Genomic DNA, 23443 nt, shown 5'->3' with positions numbered 1-23443 from the left:
GTAATACAGGATGTTGCACACTGTACAGAAAAAACAGCTACCGCAATTGGGTGTCAAATCATTTATTAAATATCAATTTATTTACTTTTATCATTGTTACATCAAAAACAATCTGATTTCGAAACAAACTAAAATAAGCATGTAACAGAACAATTTGGTTAACAAGACCCTCAAAAATAGCCCCAAGTATTCCACTTGCATTGTCATTAGCCACAACTCTCTATTCACATGAATAAAAATCAAAGTTTCTAAGGGAGAACTTCTTGGGGGGAAAAATAAAACACTTAAAATTAACATAAAACTACTACAATACAAAAATTGCCCTGAATTTAGAGCAAAGCAACAGAGGGGAAAACAACCAAACAAAAATCCCCACTCACAGCTGTAAAACAAAGGAAAGTGCTTGTCTCTCTCTCTCTTTTTTTAACCAAACAAACAACCTGGGTCACTCCTCCAGCCGCCCCTCAGACTTAACTCCCTTGGCAGACCCCAGAGCCATAAGAGACATGTATGGGACAAAGCCCAGGAAAATCTCTCCTCTCTGGATCAATGTGTGATCTGGATGCTGAACCCAAGATTGTGGCCCCAAGTATAAGATGGGCGGGCAGAAGGGCTGCGAGGCTGCTTTGGGGACCAGCCGTACACTTGCTGAGATGAAAGCATGGCTCCACAGTGGTGCCACCTCAGGCAACATAGTGGTACTGGTTAGGAGTCTCCTTGTCACGCTCCATGTAGTCTCTGTCAATGAGGGACTCAATGCGCTTCTTCAAGTCGCCAGGCTAAGGGGAGAAGAGTCAGAGGCAACTGAACTTTGTGAGTGTGCATTGACATGTACTAAGAGAGAAGTTATCTTGAGATGAGTCACCTTGACAGGGAACTTCAATTGGTTGTAGAGCTCTGAAACAAGAAGGTTGTGACTGAGGGTCTTCCTCATCTTCATGATGCGGACTACAGCCGCATCAATCTGATACTGCCGATCTTGAAACACACGCTCAGTGGTGCTGACCTGCTCCTCTACCTACAAGGAAAATGTAATTTCATAGAAAACCAAGTGTTGTTTTTGGGAATGGGCACTAAATGAAATGTGTTCTTACAGTTTCTTTCATTTGGATCTGGTTGATCTTAATGCGGAAAAGTTTGTGTTTAAAATCATTGTTGAAATTGAAACGGTCTCCGTTCTCCACATCTTTTCCCCGTGGAATCTTGTTGAGGACGCGGGCTTTTCCACAGGCAAGGGACTGCAATGTACGTCTAAGCTCACCCTCCTCTGTAAGGGAAAAGAAAAGGTATCCCCTCAGGTGTATCCACAGACTCACCTTCTAAATAATTGAGACATTGAACACCACAAACCTATACCCGCAGCAGTACCAATCTCTTCCATGCTGAATTCCTCACCCTCATTGAACATCAGCAGCACTAATGTCTGGAATAGGGAGACCTGTAGCTCCTTCCTTCCCTACAGGATGATAAATAAAGTTCTCAAGGCAAGCTCAGTTCTGAGTCACGATGACATATTAACTTACGTCTTTAAATTCTGCCTTTAGGACAGCGTGGCCGAGTGTGGGCTGCCACTGCAGCTTCCTCCCACTGTGCTTCCCTAAGTAGAACAGCTTGAACACTTCCTGGAGTTTTACCATCTCAAAAGAAAACAAAACAGTACTTTAAAGGTTAGATATGATTGATTAACACACGTGGTACAATAACAGGTGCACTATTGACTCATTGGCCACAATTTTACACCTTCAAAATATAATGCACCTGTAAACTCCAATATTGATCCAATAAGAGCTGTTTCAATAATTCTGCCTGGACAATATAATGCTAAATATTGATTGGCATTCATAGTTATTAACTTGACAAAATATCTATTATTGTGGCTGCAGTTTGCAATTGAGTCAGCACAGTGAAATAGTGATTAGCACATCCGCCTCACAGTTTTGAGGTTCAGGGTTCAAATCTCTAGTCTTGTGTGCAGGGAGGTACGGCAAGTGAAGGCAGAGCCTCACCTGCATGTGAAGAGTATTTAAAAAAAAAAAAAAAAAAAAAGAACTGACAAGTGTGAGCCTTCAACTCATCTGGACTACTGGTGAGCAAGCTAGCTAGCCCGCACCTACCTTGTCCAGTAAGCCGGTAAACTCCTCGCACCGCAAGTCACCCACAGGTTTTCTTTTGACACACAGTATCGATGCTGCTAAATTTGTCACATGCACCAAATAGCAGTTCAGAGTACCCACCCTTTTTGGAGTCCTTGGAAGGGGTGCTGGAAAGTGCTCCCGCTGGGGACTCCATCGTTCTGCTGTGGGACTTCAATGCTCACGTGGGCAATGACAGTGAGATCTGGAAGGGTGTGATTGGGAGGAACGGCCCCCCGATCAGAACCCGAGTGGTGTTCTGTTATTGGACTTCTGTGCTCACCATAGATGTCCATAACGAACACCATGTTCAAGCACAAAGGTGTCCACACGTGCACTTGGCACCAGGACACCCAAGGTCACCGTTTGATGATCGACTTTGTGGTCGTGTCATCAGACTTGCAGCCGCATGTCTTGGACAATCGGGTGAAGAGAGGGGAGGAGCTGTGAACTGATCACCATCTGGTGGTGAGTTGGCTCCAATGGTGGGGGAAGATGCCGGTCCGACGTGGCAGGCCCAAACGTATTGTGAGGGTCTGCTGGGAACGTCTGGCAGAATCCCTTGTCAGAAGGAGTTTCAACTCCCACCTCCGGCAGAACTTCAGCCACGCCTCGGGGGAGGCGGGGGACATTGAGTCTGAGTGGACCAGGTTCCGCGCCTCTATTGCCAAGGCGGCCGACCTGAGCTGTGGCTGTAAGGTAGTCAGTGCCAGTCGTGGCGGCAATTCCCGAACCTGTTGGTGGACACCAACGGTGAGGGATGCCGTCAAGCTGAAGAAGGAGTCCTATCGGGCCTTTTCGGCCTGTGGGACTCCTGAGGCAGTTGATGGGTACCGGCTGGCCAAGTGCAATGCAGCTTTGGTGGTCGCGGAGGGAAAATCTCGGGCGTGGGAGAAGTTGGGTGAGGCCATGGAGAACAACTTCGATGAAATTCTGGTCCACCATCCGGCGTCTCAGGAGGGGGAAGCAGTGCACCATCAACACTGTGTATAGTGGGGATAGGGCGCTGCTGACCTCGGTTCGGGACATTGTGAGTCGGTGGGGAGAATACTTCGAAGACCTCCTCAAGTCCACCGACACGCCGTCCCATGAGGAAGCAGAGTGTGGGGTCTCTGAGGCGGGCTCTCCTGTCTCTGGGGTTGAGGTCACCGAGGTGGTTAAAAAGCTCCTCGGTGGCAAGACGCCGGGGGTAGATGAGATTCGCCCGGAGTTCTTAAAGGCTCTGGCCCTTTTTAAGAAGGGGGACCGGAGGGTGTGCGTTCCAACTACAGAAGGATCACACTCCTCAGCCTCCCTGGTAAGGTCTATTCAGGAGTGCTGGAGAGGAGGGTCCGTCGGGAAGTCGAATCTCTGCTTTAGGAGGACCAGTGTGGTTTTCGTCCTGGCCGTGGAACAGTGGAGCAGCTCTTCACCCTCGGCAGGGTGCTCGAAGATGCATGGGAGTTCGCGCAACCAGCCGACATGTGTTTTGTGGACTTGGAGAAGGCGTTCGACCATGTCCCTCGTGGAGTCCTGTGGGGGGTGCTTCGGGAGTATGGGGTACCGAACCCCCTGATACGGGCTGTTCGGTCTCTGTACGACCGGTATCAGAGTTTGGTCCGCATTGCCGGCAGTAAGTCGGACTCATTTCCGGTGAGGGTTGGACTCCGCCATGGCTGCCCTTTGTCACCGATTCTGTTCATAACTTTTTTGGACAGAATTTCTCGGCGCAGCAGAGGCGTAGAGGGGGTCCAGTTTGCATCTTTGCTTTTTGCAGATGATGTGGTTCTGTTGGCTTCATCAGGCCGTGATCTCCAACTCTCACTGGAGCGGTTTGCAGCTGAGTGTGAAGCGGCTGGGATGAGAATCAGCATCTCTAAATCTGAGACCATGGTCCTCAGTCGGAAAAAGTGGAGTGCCCGCTCCAGGTCCGGGATGATATCCTTCCCACACAAGATCCCGGATAAAAGGGGCCGAAATGAGTTGCCTCCGAAGAGGGTCCGGGCTCTCCCTTAGAGATAGGTTGAGAAGCTTGGTCATCCGGGAGGGGCTCACGGTAGAGCCGCTGCTCCTCCGCATTGGGAGAGCCAGATGAGGTGGCTCGGGCATCTGTTTAGGATGCATCCAGGACGCCTCCCAATGGGAGGAGACCCCGGGGACGACCCAGGATACGCTGGAGAGACTACGTCTCTCGGCTTGCCTGGGAACGCCTCGGGATCCCCTCGGAAGAGCTGGAGGAAGTGGCTGTGGAGAGGGAAGTCTGGGCTTCCATGCTAAAACTACTGCCCCCGCGACCCAACCTCAGATAAGTGGAAGAAGATGGATGGATGCATGTTTTTGGGATGTGGGAGGAAACTGGAGTACCCGGAGAAAACCCTCACAGGCACAGGGAGAACATGCAAGTTCCACGGATTTGAACCTGGGTCCTCAGAACTGTGAGGGGGGGGGGGGGGGGGGGGGGGGGGGGGGGGCTCACCAGTCGCCTCCCGTGCCACCTGAGATCAATCAAGGAAACAAAACAAAAAAATCCAAATTTCTAATTAAGAACTAGTGTTTTTGTTTGTCACTGGTCTTTATTTAAAGTAATATTTTGGTATAAATGCCTAAATATTTATGCCAAATATGTGTGTAATCAGAATGCTGATACGATTTTTTTTAAACAATTCTTTAATATAGGCTGCTAATTTAATGTAAAATATGCTACTCTGTCTCATAAATTTGTAAATGTGACTAATATTAGTGCCTCACCAGCCATGAACCTCACCGCACGTCACTGCCTGTGTGCCGTTTGGGTGTTTTTCTGTGCTTGCGTGGGTACTCTCCAGGTACTCCGATTTCCTCCCACATACCAAACACGTGCAGGTTAGGTTAAGTCAAGATTCGATTGTCCATAGGCGTGAATTTTTGTGTCCCGCGATTGACTGGTGACTAGTCCAGTGTGTATACCAACTCTGAACCAAAGTCAGCTGCGATAGACTCCAGCTCAACCGTGACCCTAATGAGGATAAGTGCTATAGAAAATAGACGGTTAATTTGCAGTGGCATAAAACTGCAAAATTGAATTAAGAGGTATCATTATTGCATGCATCAAGAGATATCAGTTATACATGTTTCATACAGCCAGATATGATGCAGTGCCATTCTACACCACTGCAACCTTAAGAGGTATCATTATTGCATGCATCAAGAGATATCAGTTATACATGTTTCATACAGCCAGATATGATGCAGTGCCATTCTACACCACTGCAACCTTAAGAGGTATCATTATTGCATGCATCAAGAGATATCAGTTATACATGTTTCATACAGCCAGATATGATGCAGTGCCATTCTACACCACTGCAACCTTAACAACTATATGAGTGTGTTCCCTCTCTTGAAAGTGCTAGTATTTTTAGGAGGTAAAAATTGGGTATGATGCAAGGAAGAAGCCATTAAATGTTGGTGCATATCAAAATTGCAGCCCCCCTTCTGAGTTATATTATGATTTTCTTGGTAAATGCAGAAGTTTTGATACAGCTCTTGGATTGTGCCGATGTGGACAGTGAGTAAATGGTTTGAGTGATTAAGAAAAACTTAAAAATTTCCCTCATGCTTACTTCTGCAGGCAAGTGGACCTCCATGGGCAAGTATGAAGGCCAGTAACCCACGGTCAGGATGTTGACTGTTAATTCAATGTTGCTTGGCTCACTCTGGTTTTGCATGTACTGAGAGGAAATACCACAATTTAAGGCACACAATTTGCCTTGTGCATTTTCATGTTACGTTTTCAAAGTGACAGTATGTGGAAAGAGAATGTAAATACCTGTTTGAATTGGATCATGATGTCTTTGGAGAGTTCCATGTCCTTAAACATCCCTTCTAGCTTACTGGTAAATGCTGCTCCACATTCTGTATGAAGGAAACGGCACAAACATAACAACCAAAACAAAGCATGACCTGCCAAAGCAGTTCTACACAGCGGTCATCGAATCAGTCGTGTGTTCTTCCATCACAGTCTGGTTTGATGCTGCTACAAAAAAGGACAAACTCCGACTGCAACGGACAATCAAAACTGCTGAAAGGATTGTCGGTACCCCCCTACCCACCCTTGAGGACTTGAACGCTGCCAGAACTAAGACAAAAGCGTGCAAAATCCTCTCGGACCCTCCGCATCCACCAGCTCTTTCAGCTCCTTCCATCAGGTAGGCGCTACCGATCAATGCAAACTAGAACTAGCAGACATTCCAACAGCTTCTTCCCTCTTGCAATCAACTTCTTAAACACCTAACCTACAATTCCATTACAACATGCTGGAAATTTTTTGACTTGAGTTATATATTACTCGTGCACTCACTGTAGTAGTCTCGCCACGCTGCACTATTTGCATATCTGTTGTTGACCAATACTGGCCACTCATGCCAAAGTAGCATCTGCTCCATTTGCACACTGACTGAGGAGTATCTGCAACATTTGCACAATCAACATTGTCCCAGATTATCACACTACTCGTCACTTTAAACCGCATACACCCCTTGAAGTCTCGGCGCCCTTTGCACAATGGTCATTGCACCGGACTATTGCAATATTAGTCATATACAGCAATATTAGTCATATACAGTAGTAATCATATATATTGGACTAGAGACTTACCATGTTTCAGCTTGGAGAGCATGGACTTTTCAGCATCTACAGAAGCACTCTTGCCAACGAGTAGACGCTTGGCCAAGTCCTTCTTATAAAACGCTTCAAAGACATCTTTTCCTAGAAAAGAAAGCAAGACAACATGGTGTTCCTTTATATCCAAAGAGTAGCAGCCTTTTCTTACAATACACACTACTAAGAAAAAATTGTATAATATAGAATTTGTGTTCAAACCACAATAGCTTGTAGTGCGTCACACAGCAGTCATTTCTGGAGGAAACAACTTGATCCAAGGAATGAATGCGACACGGGGTTGTTCAATGTTGTTGTTATGTGTTTTCTCACATTAGCCATGTAATGTATCAATATTCAAATAAAATATTTCATGCACAAAATCAAAACTAAACAAAATATGGGTAACTCACCATGTATGAATCTGAATATTATCATTATCTTGTCAAGAATTCTCTCAAGCTCTTCCTCTGTAGCCTCTTTGTTACCGGCTCTTAACTTAGAATCCACATATTTAGCTGGAATGGAAGCAAACTGTTAATAAATGCCCTAGTGAAGTAAAAAAAATAAATGAAATGTAATATGCAATCTACAACTCCCTCCAAAAATGAGGTCAAATCCTTTATTTTTGCAAATAATCATTAACTTAGAATTTTATGGCTGCAACACGTTCCAAAAAAAGCTGGGACAGGTGGCAAAAAAGACTGAGAAAGTTGAGGAATGCTCATCAAACACCTGTTTGGAACATCCCACAGGTGAACAGGCTAATTGGGAACAGGTGGGTGCCATGATTGGGTATTAAAGGAGATTCCCTAAATTGCTCAGTCGTCCACAAGGGGCCAGGTTCACCTCTTTGTGAACAAGTGCGTGTGAAAATAGTCGAACAGTTTAAGGACAATTTTCCTCAACTTACAATTGCAAGGAATTTAGGGATTTCATCATCTACGGTCCATAATATCATCAAAAGGTTCAGAGAATCTGGAGAAATCACTGAATGTAAGCGGCAAGGCCGAAAACCACATTAAATGCACGTGACCGTCGATCCCTCAGGTGGCGCTGCATCAAAAACCGACATCAATGTGTAAAGGATATCACTACATGGGCTCAGGAACACTTCAGAAAACCAATGTCAGTAAATACAGTTCGGCGCTACATCCGTAAGTGCAACTTGAAACTCTACTATGCAAAGCAAAAGCCATTTATCAACAACACCCAGAAACGCCACCGGCTTCTCTGGGGCCGAGCTCATCTAAGATGGACTGATGCAAAGTGGAAAAGTGTTCTGTAGTCCGACGAGTCCACATTTCAAATTGTTTTTGGAAATTGTTGACGTCGTGTCCTCTGGGCCAAAGAGGAAAAGAACCATCCTGACTGTTTTGGACGCAAAGTTCAAAAGCCAGCATCTGTGATGTTATGGGGCTGTGTTCGTGCCAATGGCATGGGTAACTTGCACATCCATGAAGGCACCATTAATGCTGAAAGGTACATACAGGGTTTGGATTAACATGTGCTGCCATCCGAGCAACGTCTTTTTCATGGACGCCCCTGCTTATTTCAGCAAGACAATGCCAAACCACATTCTGCACGTGTTACAACCTTCACAAAAAAACTGAAAATGTGGCTAGTTAACACCTATAGCTGCCAACACTAAAAGACAAGTATGTTATGTTGTCTTTTTGTTATGATCAAAAAAATTATGGTTTTATTCTCTCTTAATAGTATAGTTTGATTATGTATCCTGTATTATATTGTCTTGTAGATGTATTTTACTGCTTTTTTACATCATGGCCAGGGGACTACAGATGAAAACTAGCCTTCTGGCTAATTCTGGCTTTTTTAACCATGTGTACTTCATGTGTTTTATGAAATTGCATTGTCCCCTTTCAAAAATAAACTGAACTGAACTGAACAACAGCGTGGCTTCCCAGTACAACAGTGCGGGTACTAGACTGACCTGCCTGCAGTCCAGACCTGTCTCTCATTGAAAATGTGTGGCGCATTATGAAGCATAAAATACGACAACGGAGACCCCGGATTGTTGAACAGCTGAAGCTGTACATAAAGCAAGAATGGGAAAGAATTCCACCTACAAAGATTCAACACTTAGTGTTCTCAGTTCACAAACGTTTATTGAATGTTGTTAAAAGAAAAGGTGATGTAACACAGTAGTAAACATGACCCTGTCCCAGCTTTTTTGGAACGTGTTGCAGCCATAAAATTCTAAATGAATGATTATTTGCTAAAAACAATAAAGTTGATCAGTTTGAACATTAAATATATTGTCTTTGTAGTGTATTTAATTAAATATAAGTCGAACATGATTTGAAAATCATTGTATTCTGTTTTTATTTATGTTTAACACAACGTCCCAACTTCATTGGAATTGGGGTTGTATAATAATTAATTTCTAACTGTCTTTTTTCTGAATTTCATAGCGTGCAGTGTTGGTTGCCCAACTTCCAGTCAGGTACAGTACTGTATTAAGTAGATTTGTTTTGTCCAATCTGATTTCATCTTCTACGTGCTGCAACGTAAATGTAACCTGCCCAAGGCCTTCAGAATCCCGAGTGCTGGCATTTAACACGCACACACACACCACTGAAATGGTCTAACCCTGGGGTGTCAAACTGTCACGGGCCACAATGTTGGTAAGGTTTCCCTCAGAGGGCCGTTATGACCATGAAATCATGTAAATGTTTCATCGCCTGATCATAATTATACACAACAAAATGATGGATAACTAGTTTTCCAATCAGAAGTCAAGGACAATAGTTTGTTCAACAATTGTTCAAGTTACCGTAAAAAAGGGGTTTGATATCAAACAAAAAAGTGCTTGCAATATCTCAACATTATTTATTACATATTAGGATGTGAAATTTTGGTACAGATTTTAGCAAGAGTCATGGAAATTGACACAAATGATTTGCTTTTGCCAGCCACAAAATTATGTGGCGGGCCCGATGTGGCCCCGGGCTATGAGTTTGACATGCCTGCTATTTGGTTTTATACTCCAGGACGACCCTAGTAAGGATAAAGCGGGACAGAAAATGGATGGATAGATATCCATTTGATACTCTCTTTATCTGAGAGGGGTTCCTTGACGATACATTTTTTGGGGGTTTTAACAGTATTTGATTTCACATCTTATCAAATTATTTATTGGTGTCTTTTGTGTTAATGTGGTTTACTTGTTCAACTCTGTCGTATGACGTTAGTGAAATCTCACCCCATAAGATTCTGAAAAGTATTCCTGTAGACGTCTTTGCCTCAGATCAAATAAGAGGTCCGTCTGCGTTCTTTTCGTCGTTGTCATTCGCCAGTCACTTTCATTTTTTGCAGTCAGATTTGCACTGATACAAGTACGAGTTCTTCGGCAATGCGTCTTCATTCAATCAACAACAAACAGGGCTTCCAAAATTAGCAGTAACAGTTACTAGTCCTTAAAATGGACGAGCAGATGCATAAGTAGCTATGTAGCCTTTGAAAGTGGTACCTGACTGGCTGTCATATCCCCCCCCCCCCCCCACCGAGTACTGTGTAGTTAATACAAATAAGAAGACGCTCGTCATGGAATTACGTGGTCATGTTTGGCTGATGCCTTTGTGCGGCCAATGTCATGCTGACTTCAAATTGATCCCGGGGCCCAGAAACTTGACGGCTGATCTAACCAATCAGATTTTAGATTCACTGCAGTGCACCTTCACACAGGCAGAGTCACGTTGGCATTTTTCACATCCTCTTGATTGGTTCAGGTAAATAGACCTTTAATTGGTTGACCTGAGTATGCGCATGAGATGGATTTACTGCAGAGGACAACGTGGGACATGATTAAAAATTCTATTTCCAGGTGCGTTTTTCAAGGAAGAATTCTACTTTGTGAGGCTAGGTCAACCAAGATAGTTACTGTCTGGCCTGTTTCAACCCGGAAAAGGTTTTTTGGGTACTTTCAGAGTAGCATGTATGAGCACGACAGCTTGCTTACACAGACAGGCAGGAGAAAAGAATGGAGGTCTCTGCGTCTGTCAGCATCTCCGGTGAGTATGATGTATTTTAGTTAAAGTTGTTATGTTTTTGACATGTTATTAGATAAATATTGATTATGAACAGATATATTATAGTGGATACACTACAACCTCTATAGAAGTTTGGATTTGTTTGAATTTGATGTATTGGAAGATAAAGGTAACTGTGTTTCTTGCTTTATAATGGTATTCATGCTCAAATATGCAAAATGCACCTCTCTTGCCACACATAGTAATATTGTGTTTTTGTACATTATTTTGCGAGGTGTTAGTGTTATTAAGAAGAGGCCCAGGTCCGAAACTCACCACCTGCCACTGGGGTTTAACATTAAAATGATAAGACAAGAGAGGAACATATACTTCACATTTGGACAAAAAACGGCTTTTGTAAATTTTTACATATTTTTTACCAAGTCAATCTCCAGACATAAACGGTGTAAAGCATGCATTTTAACTGTTAAAGAGGAGACTGAAGGACATAGGTCCCCACAATAAAAACTGAAAGCGGCTGCAGTGAAAGTTGCAACGTGTCAAGTGGTAGAAATCTTTGTTAAATTTTCTGAAAATGTCATGGCCCTGTGTTTCAAGTTGTTTTTCTTTGTGTTGCAGTGTCTGGGTGGGCGTGGACATCGGTGACGCACCTGTCATGCATTGTAATCATCAGCCTTTTTAGGGGGCACCGTGACAGTGTGTGGGCGTCGGAATATTCACTCGTTTTTGCCCCGTGTTTACTGCCGTTCTGACCGCTGTCTAAATTTAGGCTCAATAAGATTATACCACACGGACCGTTTGTCGTGTCTCCCTGCGTTATCTGTTTTTGATTCTCTCTGGTTGTGAGTTCCTTTAGTTTCGTATGTCTCGCCATCACATGCTCTGCCATTTAATTAAAATTGTTCGGACCTCTGACCTGGAGTCTATTTTTTGGGATCTGCCCTTACGGCATTGCCGACCGTGACAGAAAAAACATGGAATGAGCACTTCTAACACCTCTTAAGTCTTCTATAACAAATAAATTCCTAAAACAAAACTATTGATTACTCAAGTACAAGACCTATAACCACACTACTCTTCTTACAAATGATGTTCTATTTGCGCTATTTAAGTAGAGTTTTTAGGGAAAGGGTCACAGTGTTTGAAACATCTTGATAATGTTGATGCATCAACTTGGAGAAGCCCTAGGAATTTCACCCCATACCAGCTTATTGGTGGATATTTTTAACTGAAACTTGTAAGTTACTCAGTTTTGGATCAGATTTCTATAAGCGATATTACACCAAAATGTTCCCCAAAAAAGCATTTTTTCCCCAACACAAAAAGCTCAATATCACTGAAACCCATCATCTGATTTTCAAAAAATTCAAAGCAGACTTAGCATTTTGACAGACTGTCATTTCTAGAAAATCTTGTCACGTTGCCAGTGAAAGCCTGGAAAAGGCTTTATGTAGTTATTGCAAGTGAATTACGTCATTATTTACTTTATTTGAAATTTATTTCAGTTCTTTTGCCTATAAATGTGGTGTTCCATTACTAATAATGCTGTCTTCAAAATGGTGTCTCCAATCCAGATTTAAATACATGGAAATAAAAGCTGAAATGTTGATCTCTTGTCCCATATTCATCTTTTGATATCAAACCCAAATGTAGAAAAACTATTTACTTTACTGTTCCAATACTTTAGGAGGGGATTATATCAGTGAATACCGTAGTGCCTGCCATATCATATTGATTCTTTAGTCCAACATACCGATGAGTTCTGCAGGTTTGTTGGGCCTTTTGTTGATAAATGTCTCAAAGGCCTCCTTCATGGCATTGATGAATCCCTCATTCCGTGCAAAACAGCTCTCAGCCACATTGTCCATCTTGTCCTTAAAGTCCAGCAGCTCTTGTACCATGTCCTTGTCTCGCTCTGGTGTACAAACAATCTCTCCACCGAAGGACTATGGACATGAAGTACATATAAGAAGGTCAAGAGGACAGTGTAAGTAGAGTGTGTGTCTGCGGACATCAATTAAGAGCACACCTTGATGTAGTCCCTCCAAAACTGCAGTAATGTGGGCAGTCCTCCCTTCACCTTACTGAACAGTTGGTAAAGGAGGGCCAGCTCGGCTACACGATTTCCATCCAACAGAATGCTCAGACCTGTCAAAATGTTATTTAAATTGTCATTACAGTGTTATATACATTTCAAAGTTTAAATGACATATCTTATCCATTTTTTCCACACATATGCAACATTAAAAAAAGCTAACTATTTTTCCAACAGATCCTGTAACAGTAAAGGCTAATCAGAATAATTTAAGTTAATGGACACTAGGCAAATTGCCTTGATTGAAACAGTACATGTTAAACATTCACGCAATTAAGATGGTGAAACAGCTTTAATATGATGCACACACAGACATATAAAATATTTTGGGCCAACATACCCTTTTGCAGTATTGCACTCATGTGCTCTCCTAAAAGTTGTTTCTCAACACAGCTGATTAGAGGTTTCCTATAAGACAGTAAAGACAACATGAGAAAAGGAAATGACCAAAATGAACAAAATATACTCAAAAGCATGCTGACACGTCCAGTCTAAAGCAGTGGTTCTCTCCTGCATTTTCCTATATTGGCAAAGTCGCAACCCACTTTTACAGAAGTTAACAGTAAAGATTTGTAAAATTAGCCTCTGAAAACACATGTACAGTATATTTTTAAATGCAGTTTCAAATGTGTTTGCTGTACAGCCAAAAGCACATTTCTAGCCATGATGTCCACCAGACAGAGGCTGAGCTGCACAGTATTTGTGTAGAGTTAACTAGTGGCTAGAGGGCAAGTGAAGTAACATTTCTTGCCACTTTCCTACTATATTCTGTGTGGGAACTTGGTACGCCTCTGTACTGTACTGGAAAAACATCAGTATACGAATACATGTCAATTTTTCACAAGCTGTCATTCGCGACCGACCCACCAGTTGAGAATCACTGGTCTAAAGGATTATAATAATTTTGGAGAGAAAAATAAAATGTGGGACGGGGCTCAATAATAATGTTTACAGGATAATACCACATACTTTAGGCATGTTTTAATCATCAGAGCGTGTAATCATTTGTCTATTTTGCATCTGCAGTGCCATAAAAAAGAATTGGCCCCCTTCTCAAATTCTTTTTTTTTTTTTTACATAAATTCCCCACTTTGTTTAAGATTATCAAACAAATGTAACTTTCAGACAAAGTTAACCTAAGCAAACATAAAATGCATTTTAAATGGTGATTTTATTTACAGAAAAAAAATGCTACCTGGCCTTGTGTGAAAAATTGCCCTTAAACCTAATACCTGGTGGGGCCACCCTCAGCAGCAACAACTGAAATCAAGCATTTTACAACAACTAACCAACTAATCAATAGAACAAGTTGAGAGAGGACAGAAAAGGGGAGGACATGACAGGATGTGGGCAATGAGCAAGGCAGTGCTACTGATGCGTGGTGCAGTAGGGATGCTTTTTATAGTGTCTAAACACCTGTAAGAACCTGTGAATTGATATCTTAATATAACCTGTGTCCTTCATGGTCCCAGCACAAGCAATTAAGGCCTATAGCATGTCTATTAAACTTATTAGTGAATGAACATCATTTCACATGCATGTTAGTCAGCTGGTGTACAGAGTTGCTGAGCAGGCACATTGAGTAAGTGTGGGCCTGGCCCCCTCCATCCGCAAGGGGGTCGGGGGGGGGGGACCAAGCCAGCGAGCCCATCCCACTCCCCAGGACCCAGGGAGTCAAGCCAAGAGAGATGTGAATACCCACCACCCACCCTATTACTATGGTTACCAGGTCCCCGACTGGAAACCATTATCCCTGTACCGTGATCGTGTGTGATGGGGTGTCGTGCATTCAAATTGGGGAGACTGGTGGGGGTGAGGCGAGACGGTCACGGGGCAATGATGACCCGCACCCGTCACTCCCACCCAGACCAAACAGCTCCCTAAAGCTCCCTGTGGCCCCGGCCCGGCCCATCCGGCCGGAAGACCACAGAGAAAAGGGGGGCAGCCCCTCCCCACCCTACAGCTAATAACCCCGACCCCACCCCCCCACCACAAGCAACCAGAAAATGCACTGAAACCGGGCCCGTCCAAGGCAGGAGGCGCTGACACCCGACTGTTGGCCCCAAGTAAGCCATTTAAGTGATTTCTTGATTCAACAGGTCTGGAGTTAAATCAGGCTTGGGCATGATCAATGAAAATCAACACAGCTTTCCAAAAAGGTAATTAGCCAATTAGCCACAATTCATGATTTACCAAGGGATGCAAGTACACAGAGTCACGTAGCTTTGAATATATATTTTTTCCTTCATAAATAAAATCACCATTTAGAAACTATTTTATGCTGACTTGGGTTATCTTTGTCTGATATTTACATTTGTTTGATGATCTTAAACATTAAAATGGGGAAACTATGAAAAGAAAAAGGAATTTGAGAAGGGGGCTAATATTTTTCATCGGACTTAAGGATAATTTTTTTCAGAGAAACATTTTAACAACATAATTGCAAGTATTACTGGGTGCTCTGGTCGAGGTAGCTCACGATACGATCGTTCTCCTCCTCCAACCGACGAGCCACATGGTGCAGGTACTCGGGAACCTGGTAAACGCACATTTATGCAAAATAATTGTGATTGCAATATTACAGGTAATGCTGTGTATAACTCACATCTCTGTCTTGCATCAAACGTTGTCCCTCTGCAGAATACAAGCGATTTGTCTCAAACAAAAATCTCTCTTCAAAATACGCTTTATAAACCTATAAAGACATAAAACAAAAATAAACTGGCATGCTTTCAGTGTATGGTTGACATTTAATTATCTACCTGGAGGTCTGAAAGCATTCCTAATAGGCTTCTCAACAAACTGCGGTCAGCTGTCTCGCCATTCCGCTCAAGTTCGATCTGCTCCAAAATGCCATCTATTGTGCGCTTCTGGACAACACTATCACTTACAATGTGGATACGGAACAGTTCCAGCCCAGTATCCCTGAAAGGCACAAATAACCTAAGATCTTGTCATTCACCCCAACAATATGAGTGCATGGGTAACATTTACCAGATGGATGGAAGCAGGGAGCTTTGTAGCACATAGGTGCGATCCAGGAAGAGAAAGATGCTTCGTATCATTATCTACATAAAACAAAAAGGAAGAACATTAGCAACAGACACAGTATCTACGATCAAAAAAAGGCAAAGATCTGATCAAACATTACAGTTTGCCTGCAGTGATCCAGCCAGCAGCGATTCATCCTCTTCAGGAAGGAAAGATTGTCCAAAGACTCTGTGAGCTCCATATTAAGGAAAAATTATCCCAAGTCATCGTTTAAAACTGTCTTTCTGGACTTTGTGTGGTTGTAATTTACAAAAATGTAGAACTGCACTGCTTCATACTGAGGGGTGTTCTTTTAATATTACTGGTATGCCTCTCATGTAAATAAAGTACACAAAATATGACACCTGATACAGTGTAGTCCAATAGCCTACTACAAAAGACAGAAATTAATATCAGGTGGAACCTCGGATTACGAACTTAATTTGTTCTGTGACCCCGTTTGTACTCCGAAACGTTCTTTTTTTTATTTTATTTTTGTTGTTGTCCTGATCGGCTTTTAGGTCAAGCAGAATGGAAAATCTGTATCCCTTTTATGCCGGAACAGTTTTACTGTGTCTCAGTGGAGTTTTTAAGCTTCCGCTGTGGTATTATAATTGAGGTTTATTGAGAATCAGACTTGATCAGTCGAAAAGAACAAAGTTTCTAGAAGGAAAAGAGAAACAAAGACAAAAGACAAAGCACTAATTGTAAACAGGTTGAGAGAAGTAAATCATTACATTATCTACAACAATGAAACATTAAATATGAGTGTTGCATTGGGCTGTAGTGCTACACTGTGTGAGGGAAGGACAGGACAAGATAGAACAGGACAAGGACAGGAGAGGAAGCATGCAGGACAAGAGTCGTGAACCCGACTGTACAACTATAGTGTGGTGGCATTAATTATGTGAATTATAAAAGTCTACAGGACGAGAGTATAAGTGAGGGGCTACACAAGTGCTTTGCATATTCATGAGTTATTTGTCGCAGTGAGTGAGTGACCCCACACCCAGTGAAAGAGTCCTCGGGGTGTATGTCTGCGGATACATGTGAGTGAATTGATACCGTTTTACATGCACAAAGACTGACAGGTCCAGTAATTGCTGTGGCCGCACCGCGGCAGCTGAGGACCCCACCCAATCAATTGAGGGGCGGGATCAGACCCCGAAATGTTCTTAAACTGAGGTAATCTTTTCCATGAGAGCAATGGATACACAATTGATCCGTGTCCCAGTCCCAAAAGTTTTAGTTTTTAAATTTAAGTTATACTTACTTTAAAATAAATAAATATATGTAGTGCAATATAGAAATAAGTGAAAACACACTATTATAAAGAACTAAAACACTAAATAAACATGATCATAGTTTATTTCTCATTTAATTTAAATCAGGAGCGAAAGGGGAGGAGGACTACAGCTTCTCACTGAAGAAGAGCCTTCTTCTATAATAACACGGGGAAATTCTGATTCAGGTATTTTTTTTCTTTTGTGTTTCTTTTCTAATTTATTGGTTGATTTTGGTCACTGATGGTGTAGTGGTGCACTCCCCTGACTTTGGTGCAGGCAGCATGGGTTCAGTTCCCACTCAGTGACGGTGTGAATGTGAGTGCAAATGGTTGTCCGTGTCTATATGTGCCCTGCAACTGACTGGCGACCAGTTCAGGGTGTAGTCCGCCTTTCACCCGAAGTCAGCTGGGATAGGCTCCAGCGCCCCGCGACCCTAACCAGGATAAGCGGTGTTGAAAATGGATGGATGGATGGTTGATTTTGGCACAACAAACGGATCCTGTTCAGAAAAAAACATCAGAAAGCGAACGTCACGTCATTTAAAAGATGAATTACACTGTTGGCCAATTTGCTGCACATTTCTTTTGAACAATTTTTGATTGTCATTTTTCAAATGATGTGTATTGATAGCATACACTTTGGCATTGACAAAACAGTAACCCTCTTGAAAATCGTGTCCCACTGTGTTTTTTTGTCATTTTGAAGTTTTAAGTTGTGTTCTCTTTGTTGCGGATTTTGTATCAATAGTCTAGTTTGCTACTGATACAGTCATATCTCTTGCCTTTATAAACGGATATCCGGTCGCATCAGTTTATCGTTCCCAACCCTATCGTAAACCGAAAATAATACCTAACTAGAGGTAATTTTTATATGACAATTTTGAACTTAACCCACATTGTTGGTAAACCGGGTCGTCCGTAACCAGAGGTTCCACTGTATTATTAATCTCTCTAGCAGTGTCAAAACTGAGGAACAGTTTCTTTGTGGGGCATAATTTTGGAAACAGATATTGTTCTGAATCACATTAGGCTGTGCGGGTGTTCTGTAATTAAGTGTCTGATAAGCATATGTTTCGTTATTTTGCCTACCTTTTTTGTGCATTTGTAATACCATGACAGAGCCACTACAAGGTTAAAAGCAAAATGTCTCAACAATACATCAGGATCTGAAATTCAACAAATCCCCCATGGTGTAACAAATGACACCGAGCATGTTTCAGTGGATTGAGCAGGTATCGCGCTGCCCGTACGCCACCTCACCAATGGCTAATTGAAACAGGATGTGGCGAAGCTAATATTGCCCACGTTCGCCGCGCTGGTGAATGAAAACTGCCTGCGTCAAAACTCTAAATCCCTTCCTGATTTAAAGTGAGCGTGCTCATTCTGCCGTGTGTGAACGGTGTTAATGGTTTAGTTTCCCCCCCGCTTCGTAAAATGGTGCAATCCGCCGTACAGCCACTGCACTAAGCAGTCAGGCCATATCGTTCAGCTCTACTCCTGATTGATTACTAGGTAGTTTTAATGGGACCCACATTGTTAAAACTTATCGGCTTCCCAGTGATGAGGACTGGCTAACTGTAGCTAAAGGTTTAGTCACATAAACACACGTGATTTTGTGGCGAGCTACACACAAGTGTGGTTAGGAGATTTTTATACTGTTTGGCCACATTGGTCAAGAGGTTTCATGACACAGTGCCAACCCTGGAATAGGGGTGGGTAAAAATATCGAATAATCGATGAATCACAATATTCCCCTCCCTAATTCAATATCAATATTCAGCAAAACCGCTGAATCTATTCACATCCTGGCCAGTGAGGTGTGCTTTGCATGTGATTCGAATTGTATAAATGAAGGCCGCACTCAAGCAAAAAAAACAACAAAATGGCGATGAAAGCAAGCAGCAGCGGTGGCTTGAAACCAGCGCCTTCAACTTTTAAATCTGATGTTTCGGGTCATTTTGGATAACTATGTAAATCCGGAAAGCAGGAAAAAGACAAAAGTAACGTCTTTTGTAAGCTGTGCCAGCAAGAATTTCTATTTTCAACTAGGGATGTTAATCGATCCATTTTTTAAATCAGATTAATCACACTTTTGAATTTTGATTAATCACAGGCGCCAAATATACCACACATACTACCACATTTTGCTTTGAGATGGTATTTTAAACTTGTTGTCCTTTGATAAAAAGAGAGTTCAGCGCTGCAATGTATGCAAGTTACCTTTTTTTTTTTTTTATCTCCCAGTCCCATTGGGGTGACTTTTGACGCAAACTTTGCCACAAAGCACACCAGTCGGAGTCTTCACGCTCATCTTTCCACTAGCATGAGCATTGACCTTGTTACTGACCTTATAGCAACCTGCAAAGCATTTCAGATATCCATTCCCGGTTAAGGTAAAGGAGCGTGTGTGGTCAAAATAAATTGTGTGATTAATCTGAGTTAATACATGCTTAATACAATTTTTTTTTGTATTAATCATGACTTAACACTTTAACTTTGACAGCCCCTGTTTTCATTACAATTTCCAGGAGAAAATAAATATTATTCAAGTTTACATGCAATGGATTTTACTTTTTCAGTGTTTATACAGAACTGTTATGGTTTTTTTTTTACTTTTGTACTCCATATGCACAAATAAGTTATTGAGGAAATGTTTATTTTCAGATGTTCTATTCCTCAACCTGGGCATGAAAATAATCTTATTGAATCGATAAAGCATTTAGATCAATATTGACTCAAATCGAATCACAACCTAAACAATCAAAATCGAACTGAATCGCAACATAAAGAATCAAACTCGAATCTAATTGTGAGGTTCTTGGTCTTGACAATACCCAAGCCTTGATGCTGAATAAAAGGATATTCTCTAAACTGGTAGATCTGGGCTTGCACGTGATCTTCACAGACCTGCCGTAGCTGCTTGTACAATGCGGGGGAGACTTTATATGAACACAAGTTCTCCACGGCCTTTGACAAGAAAAAACAAGACAGAAAGAAGAAAAAAAATCAAACATCAGTCGGTCAACTATGATAACTAGATAATGTATATTGCAAAGCTGGCAACCTATAGAAATTAACTTCCAGAACAATTTGTCCAAATTTGTTTGAATTTCCATATTTTCAAAATGTTGTCAAGAACATTACCGCAAGACAGTTATTGCAGTATATTATGTAATAGTATAAAAATAATTCTGCATAATGTTGAATTGCACAACATAATCATTACTCTATAATCGTGATCGTTAATAAATTATGGCTTGCATACTTGTTATTTGAATGTTTTTATTGCATCAAACTTGTACAGGTGGATGTGGGAGGAAACCGGAGTGCCCAGAGAAAACCCACGCAGGCACGTGGAGAACATGCAAACTGCACACAGCCGGGGCCGGCCGGGTCTTGAACCCCGGTCCTCAGAACTGTGAGGCAGATGTGCTAACCAGTCTTTCACCATTCCACCAGTTTATATTATCTTACATTATAAATATTTATTATTAATAATAATATACCTTTAACCTCACCCCTTTCTCAGATGACATCTCCAGTGACGTATTAATTCATTATTATTTTGCATTTACATCTCCAGACACGTATTAATTGGCTTGTTATTTTGTTGTTCAAACTTGGGTTACTCTCTCCTATAACGCGGTTCCAGCCATACCTATGTGACAAGTGTACTGTATCACCCAATCGCTTGTTTCGGTGTTTTGCGACTTCATAACACCATAGCTTAGCAATTAGCGTCATGCTTTTCCATCTTTTCCTACCCACTCCTCACCCTTCCTTTGTGATAACGTAAATGATACGTGCAAGAAGCATGGTAAGAAGTTTAGTTTATCTGATACCAGGGAGGCAAGGATTAGTGACTTAAAATACATTAACACCGGACGCAAAGAGAACTTGCGCCTCTGTGGCTTGGTAGCCCAGGGGTGTAATAAAACAGTGTGCCCCCAAGCAGCTTTTTCTTCTCTCTTTTTCTTCAACAATATAGTGTTTATTTCATCGAATTAATTCATGCAATTTTCGTGATGGTGGCCGGACACAGCGTCACTGTGCCACTAATGTCGGGCGCTGGATCCCTAACCCCCCCACCCCCAACACACACACATACACACAATATCCAGAACAATTGGTATTACCGCCGTAACAAGTCAGTATTCAGTGATTTCTTGAATAAAATACCGACGTTCCGTAACAATTGGCAGCTCTGATATTGAAAATTTCAATTTGAAATCATTTAAGTAGTGGTTAGGGTGGAAGACACTTGACTATGCTATATTGAATTTGTCTCCGGTTTGCAGTAATTCCACACTTCATAAACAGATTCACTCTCTACAAGTGAACTTATCAGACTGACAATTGGTGATAAAATGACAGTGAACCTGATAGAGCTCTTCAAGATTGTACTTGATGGATGTGCTGTTCTGGATGGCACTGACTGCATCTCGCAGTTTCAACCAAGTGTCCTCAGTGTAGTTCTCGGCTAATTTTGGCCGATCTGTAATCAGGAAAAACACGTCAAAATGTTGTAATACTGAATAGAAAAATACAATATTGGTTATCGGTTAGACTGGACATTCAAGTAAACTAGTTTACAAACATTGCTCACTGTAGCTAAATGAGGTTAATATAAACATCATTGTATTGACACTGATTAAGTAACAGATGATATATTTGAGGGCACCCAGCACCAGCACTCTGTTACCTAATAAACAACTGAATTCTAATAATACTGTATCAGGATTACACCCTCAACAAATCTTTACTACATTGCCAGATGTGTAAAGTAAGAAACTTCATAGTTACATAATAACAATGTCAGCATGTTCTTGAGTTGCACATTAGATTTAATGATTTGTACCCGAAATACCAAATTTGTAAATGATCTTCACCTATTATAAAATCATATGTTGGCCTTTGGCAGAGAATAGCCATTCTGTCTTTGAATATAAAATGGGGTCAGTGCTGTGGCTGATATGATGTTGAAAACAATACCTTTGAAATTTTTTATCACTAATTTCTTGGAAGTGCCAGATTTTGCAGAAGACATGGAAGATGTCCTGGTCATCCCGTTGGTGTCCGTTAAAGCCGAGAAGTTGGCTTTCTTGTCTTGTCTGGTGTCTTCGGCCATGATCAGATTAGCTCTCAAGCTTAACGCTTGGTCCTTCCAACTGTTTTTGCTAAGTTTTTCTTTCGAGTGCCCAGCCGCCTAGTCACCATATAAAGCTTAATCGTTGAACCAAGTATCTTTGGTTATGGGGGGCGGGGGGGGAGGGAAGTGCCACGGTGTTTATATAACACCTTTGCGAGTGCGAGAAAACACTGACTAATTTTGGGTTAATCAACCAAATCAAACAATATAGAGCAGACAGCTAGCCAACAGTGTGCTTCTGTAACTGTAGCATAGTTAAGGTAGTCGCAGCAACGCATTAGCCTCATTGCTAATCCACAAAACTTTGGACGACTTACTGGGACGAGTAGGTTCGATTTTAACATCTTGAAATATCAAAATAAATCAAAGGCGCTGTATAGTTAGCGTTTGTGTTACAGGTCCATGTTATTCATGCTGACAGAGTTTCTTTGCCCAAACGGCTACCATGCACAACAAAATGGCTTTTGGGTCCAGTCGGACAGGTGCATGTTGGGTGAAGTATAAATGAGTTGCGTTCACGAACCGAACACTTTGAAACGGCAACGCCGAAAGCAGTCTATATAACTGTTTGCGATTACAGAGCACACGTTCCTGCTGAGGTTACGTTTCTGAATTGGCATTCAGACATTGAGTTCTCAAATTGAAATGCACTTTAAATAGTGTAACGTATGAGGGAATCTTACAAAAACAAGAGCAGCCGATACGAGAAAGCGCAACCATACACAACACGAACCGAACACATACTGTCATACTCATACTCTGATACGCCGTGATGGAGAGATAGGAAGATTATTTTGGAAACGTACTTGGTTACAATTACAAGTTACCCTGTTGAAAATGTAATTGTAGATTAACTATTTCAGCTACTTTCTAAAAGTAATAACTAACTACTCCACAACACTGCTGATATTCATACATGACACAAGACATTGCTGCAATTTTTGTTCCATTCAACGCGTTATCCCATAATAAAAGCAGTAACCCGTTGAAAATGCATACGGCAGTGTCTACATTTGATCATTATATTATTACTGTTTAACGCTATACTTTTGAAATATAGTTATTTGTGACCTTTAAAATGTTGCCTAATTCATCCATCCATCCATCCATCCATTTTCCGTT

The 23443-nt window shown here is 41.8% G+C and overlaps 1 protein-coding gene across 3 annotated transcripts; it reads right to left on the bottom strand.

Annotated features, from left to right (window-relative positions):
* Positions 1–46: 46 nt before the first annotated feature.
* Positions 47–22812, bottom strand: cul4a (cullin 4A). 3 transcript variants are annotated; one of them, XM_061763033.1, is made up of 20 exons: positions 22165–22812; positions 21552–21667; positions 20036–20139; positions 16009–16078; positions 15852–15925; positions 15620–15782; positions 15463–15552; positions 15311–15393; positions 13198–13265; positions 12792–12910; positions 12516–12708; positions 7163–7267; positions 6747–6857; positions 5920–6005; positions 5714–5821; positions 1524–1637; positions 1351–1456; positions 1095–1267; positions 866–1018; positions 47–779 (listed from the first exon to the last, which is right to left on the bottom strand). In XM_061763033.1, exons 1-20 carry the CDS (start codon positions 22298–22300, stop codon positions 684–686), a joined length of 2268 nt encoding a protein of 755 aa, XP_061619017.1. In that variant the 5' UTR covers positions 22301–22812; the 3' UTR covers positions 47–683. The 3 variants fall into 3 exon arrangements, with proteins under 3 accessions (XP_061619017.1, XP_061619024.1, XP_061619032.1); XM_061763040.1 differs by lacking the exons at positions 16009–16078; positions 20036–20139 and having other exon boundaries at positions 22165–22811; XM_061763048.1 differs by lacking the exons at positions 16009–16078; positions 20036–20139 and having other exon boundaries at positions 22639–22808.
* Positions 22813–23443: the final 631 nt, after the last annotated feature.

Source organism: Phyllopteryx taeniolatus, chromosome 2, assembly GCF_024500385.1.
Source record: "Phyllopteryx taeniolatus isolate TA_2022b chromosome 2, UOR_Ptae_1.2, whole genome shotgun sequence".
NCBI lineage: Eukaryota > Metazoa > Chordata > Actinopteri > Syngnathiformes > Syngnathidae > Phyllopteryx > Phyllopteryx taeniolatus.
The sequence above is the reverse complement of the archived record's forward strand: the minus strand, read 5'-3'. Positions and strand labels throughout refer to the sequence as shown.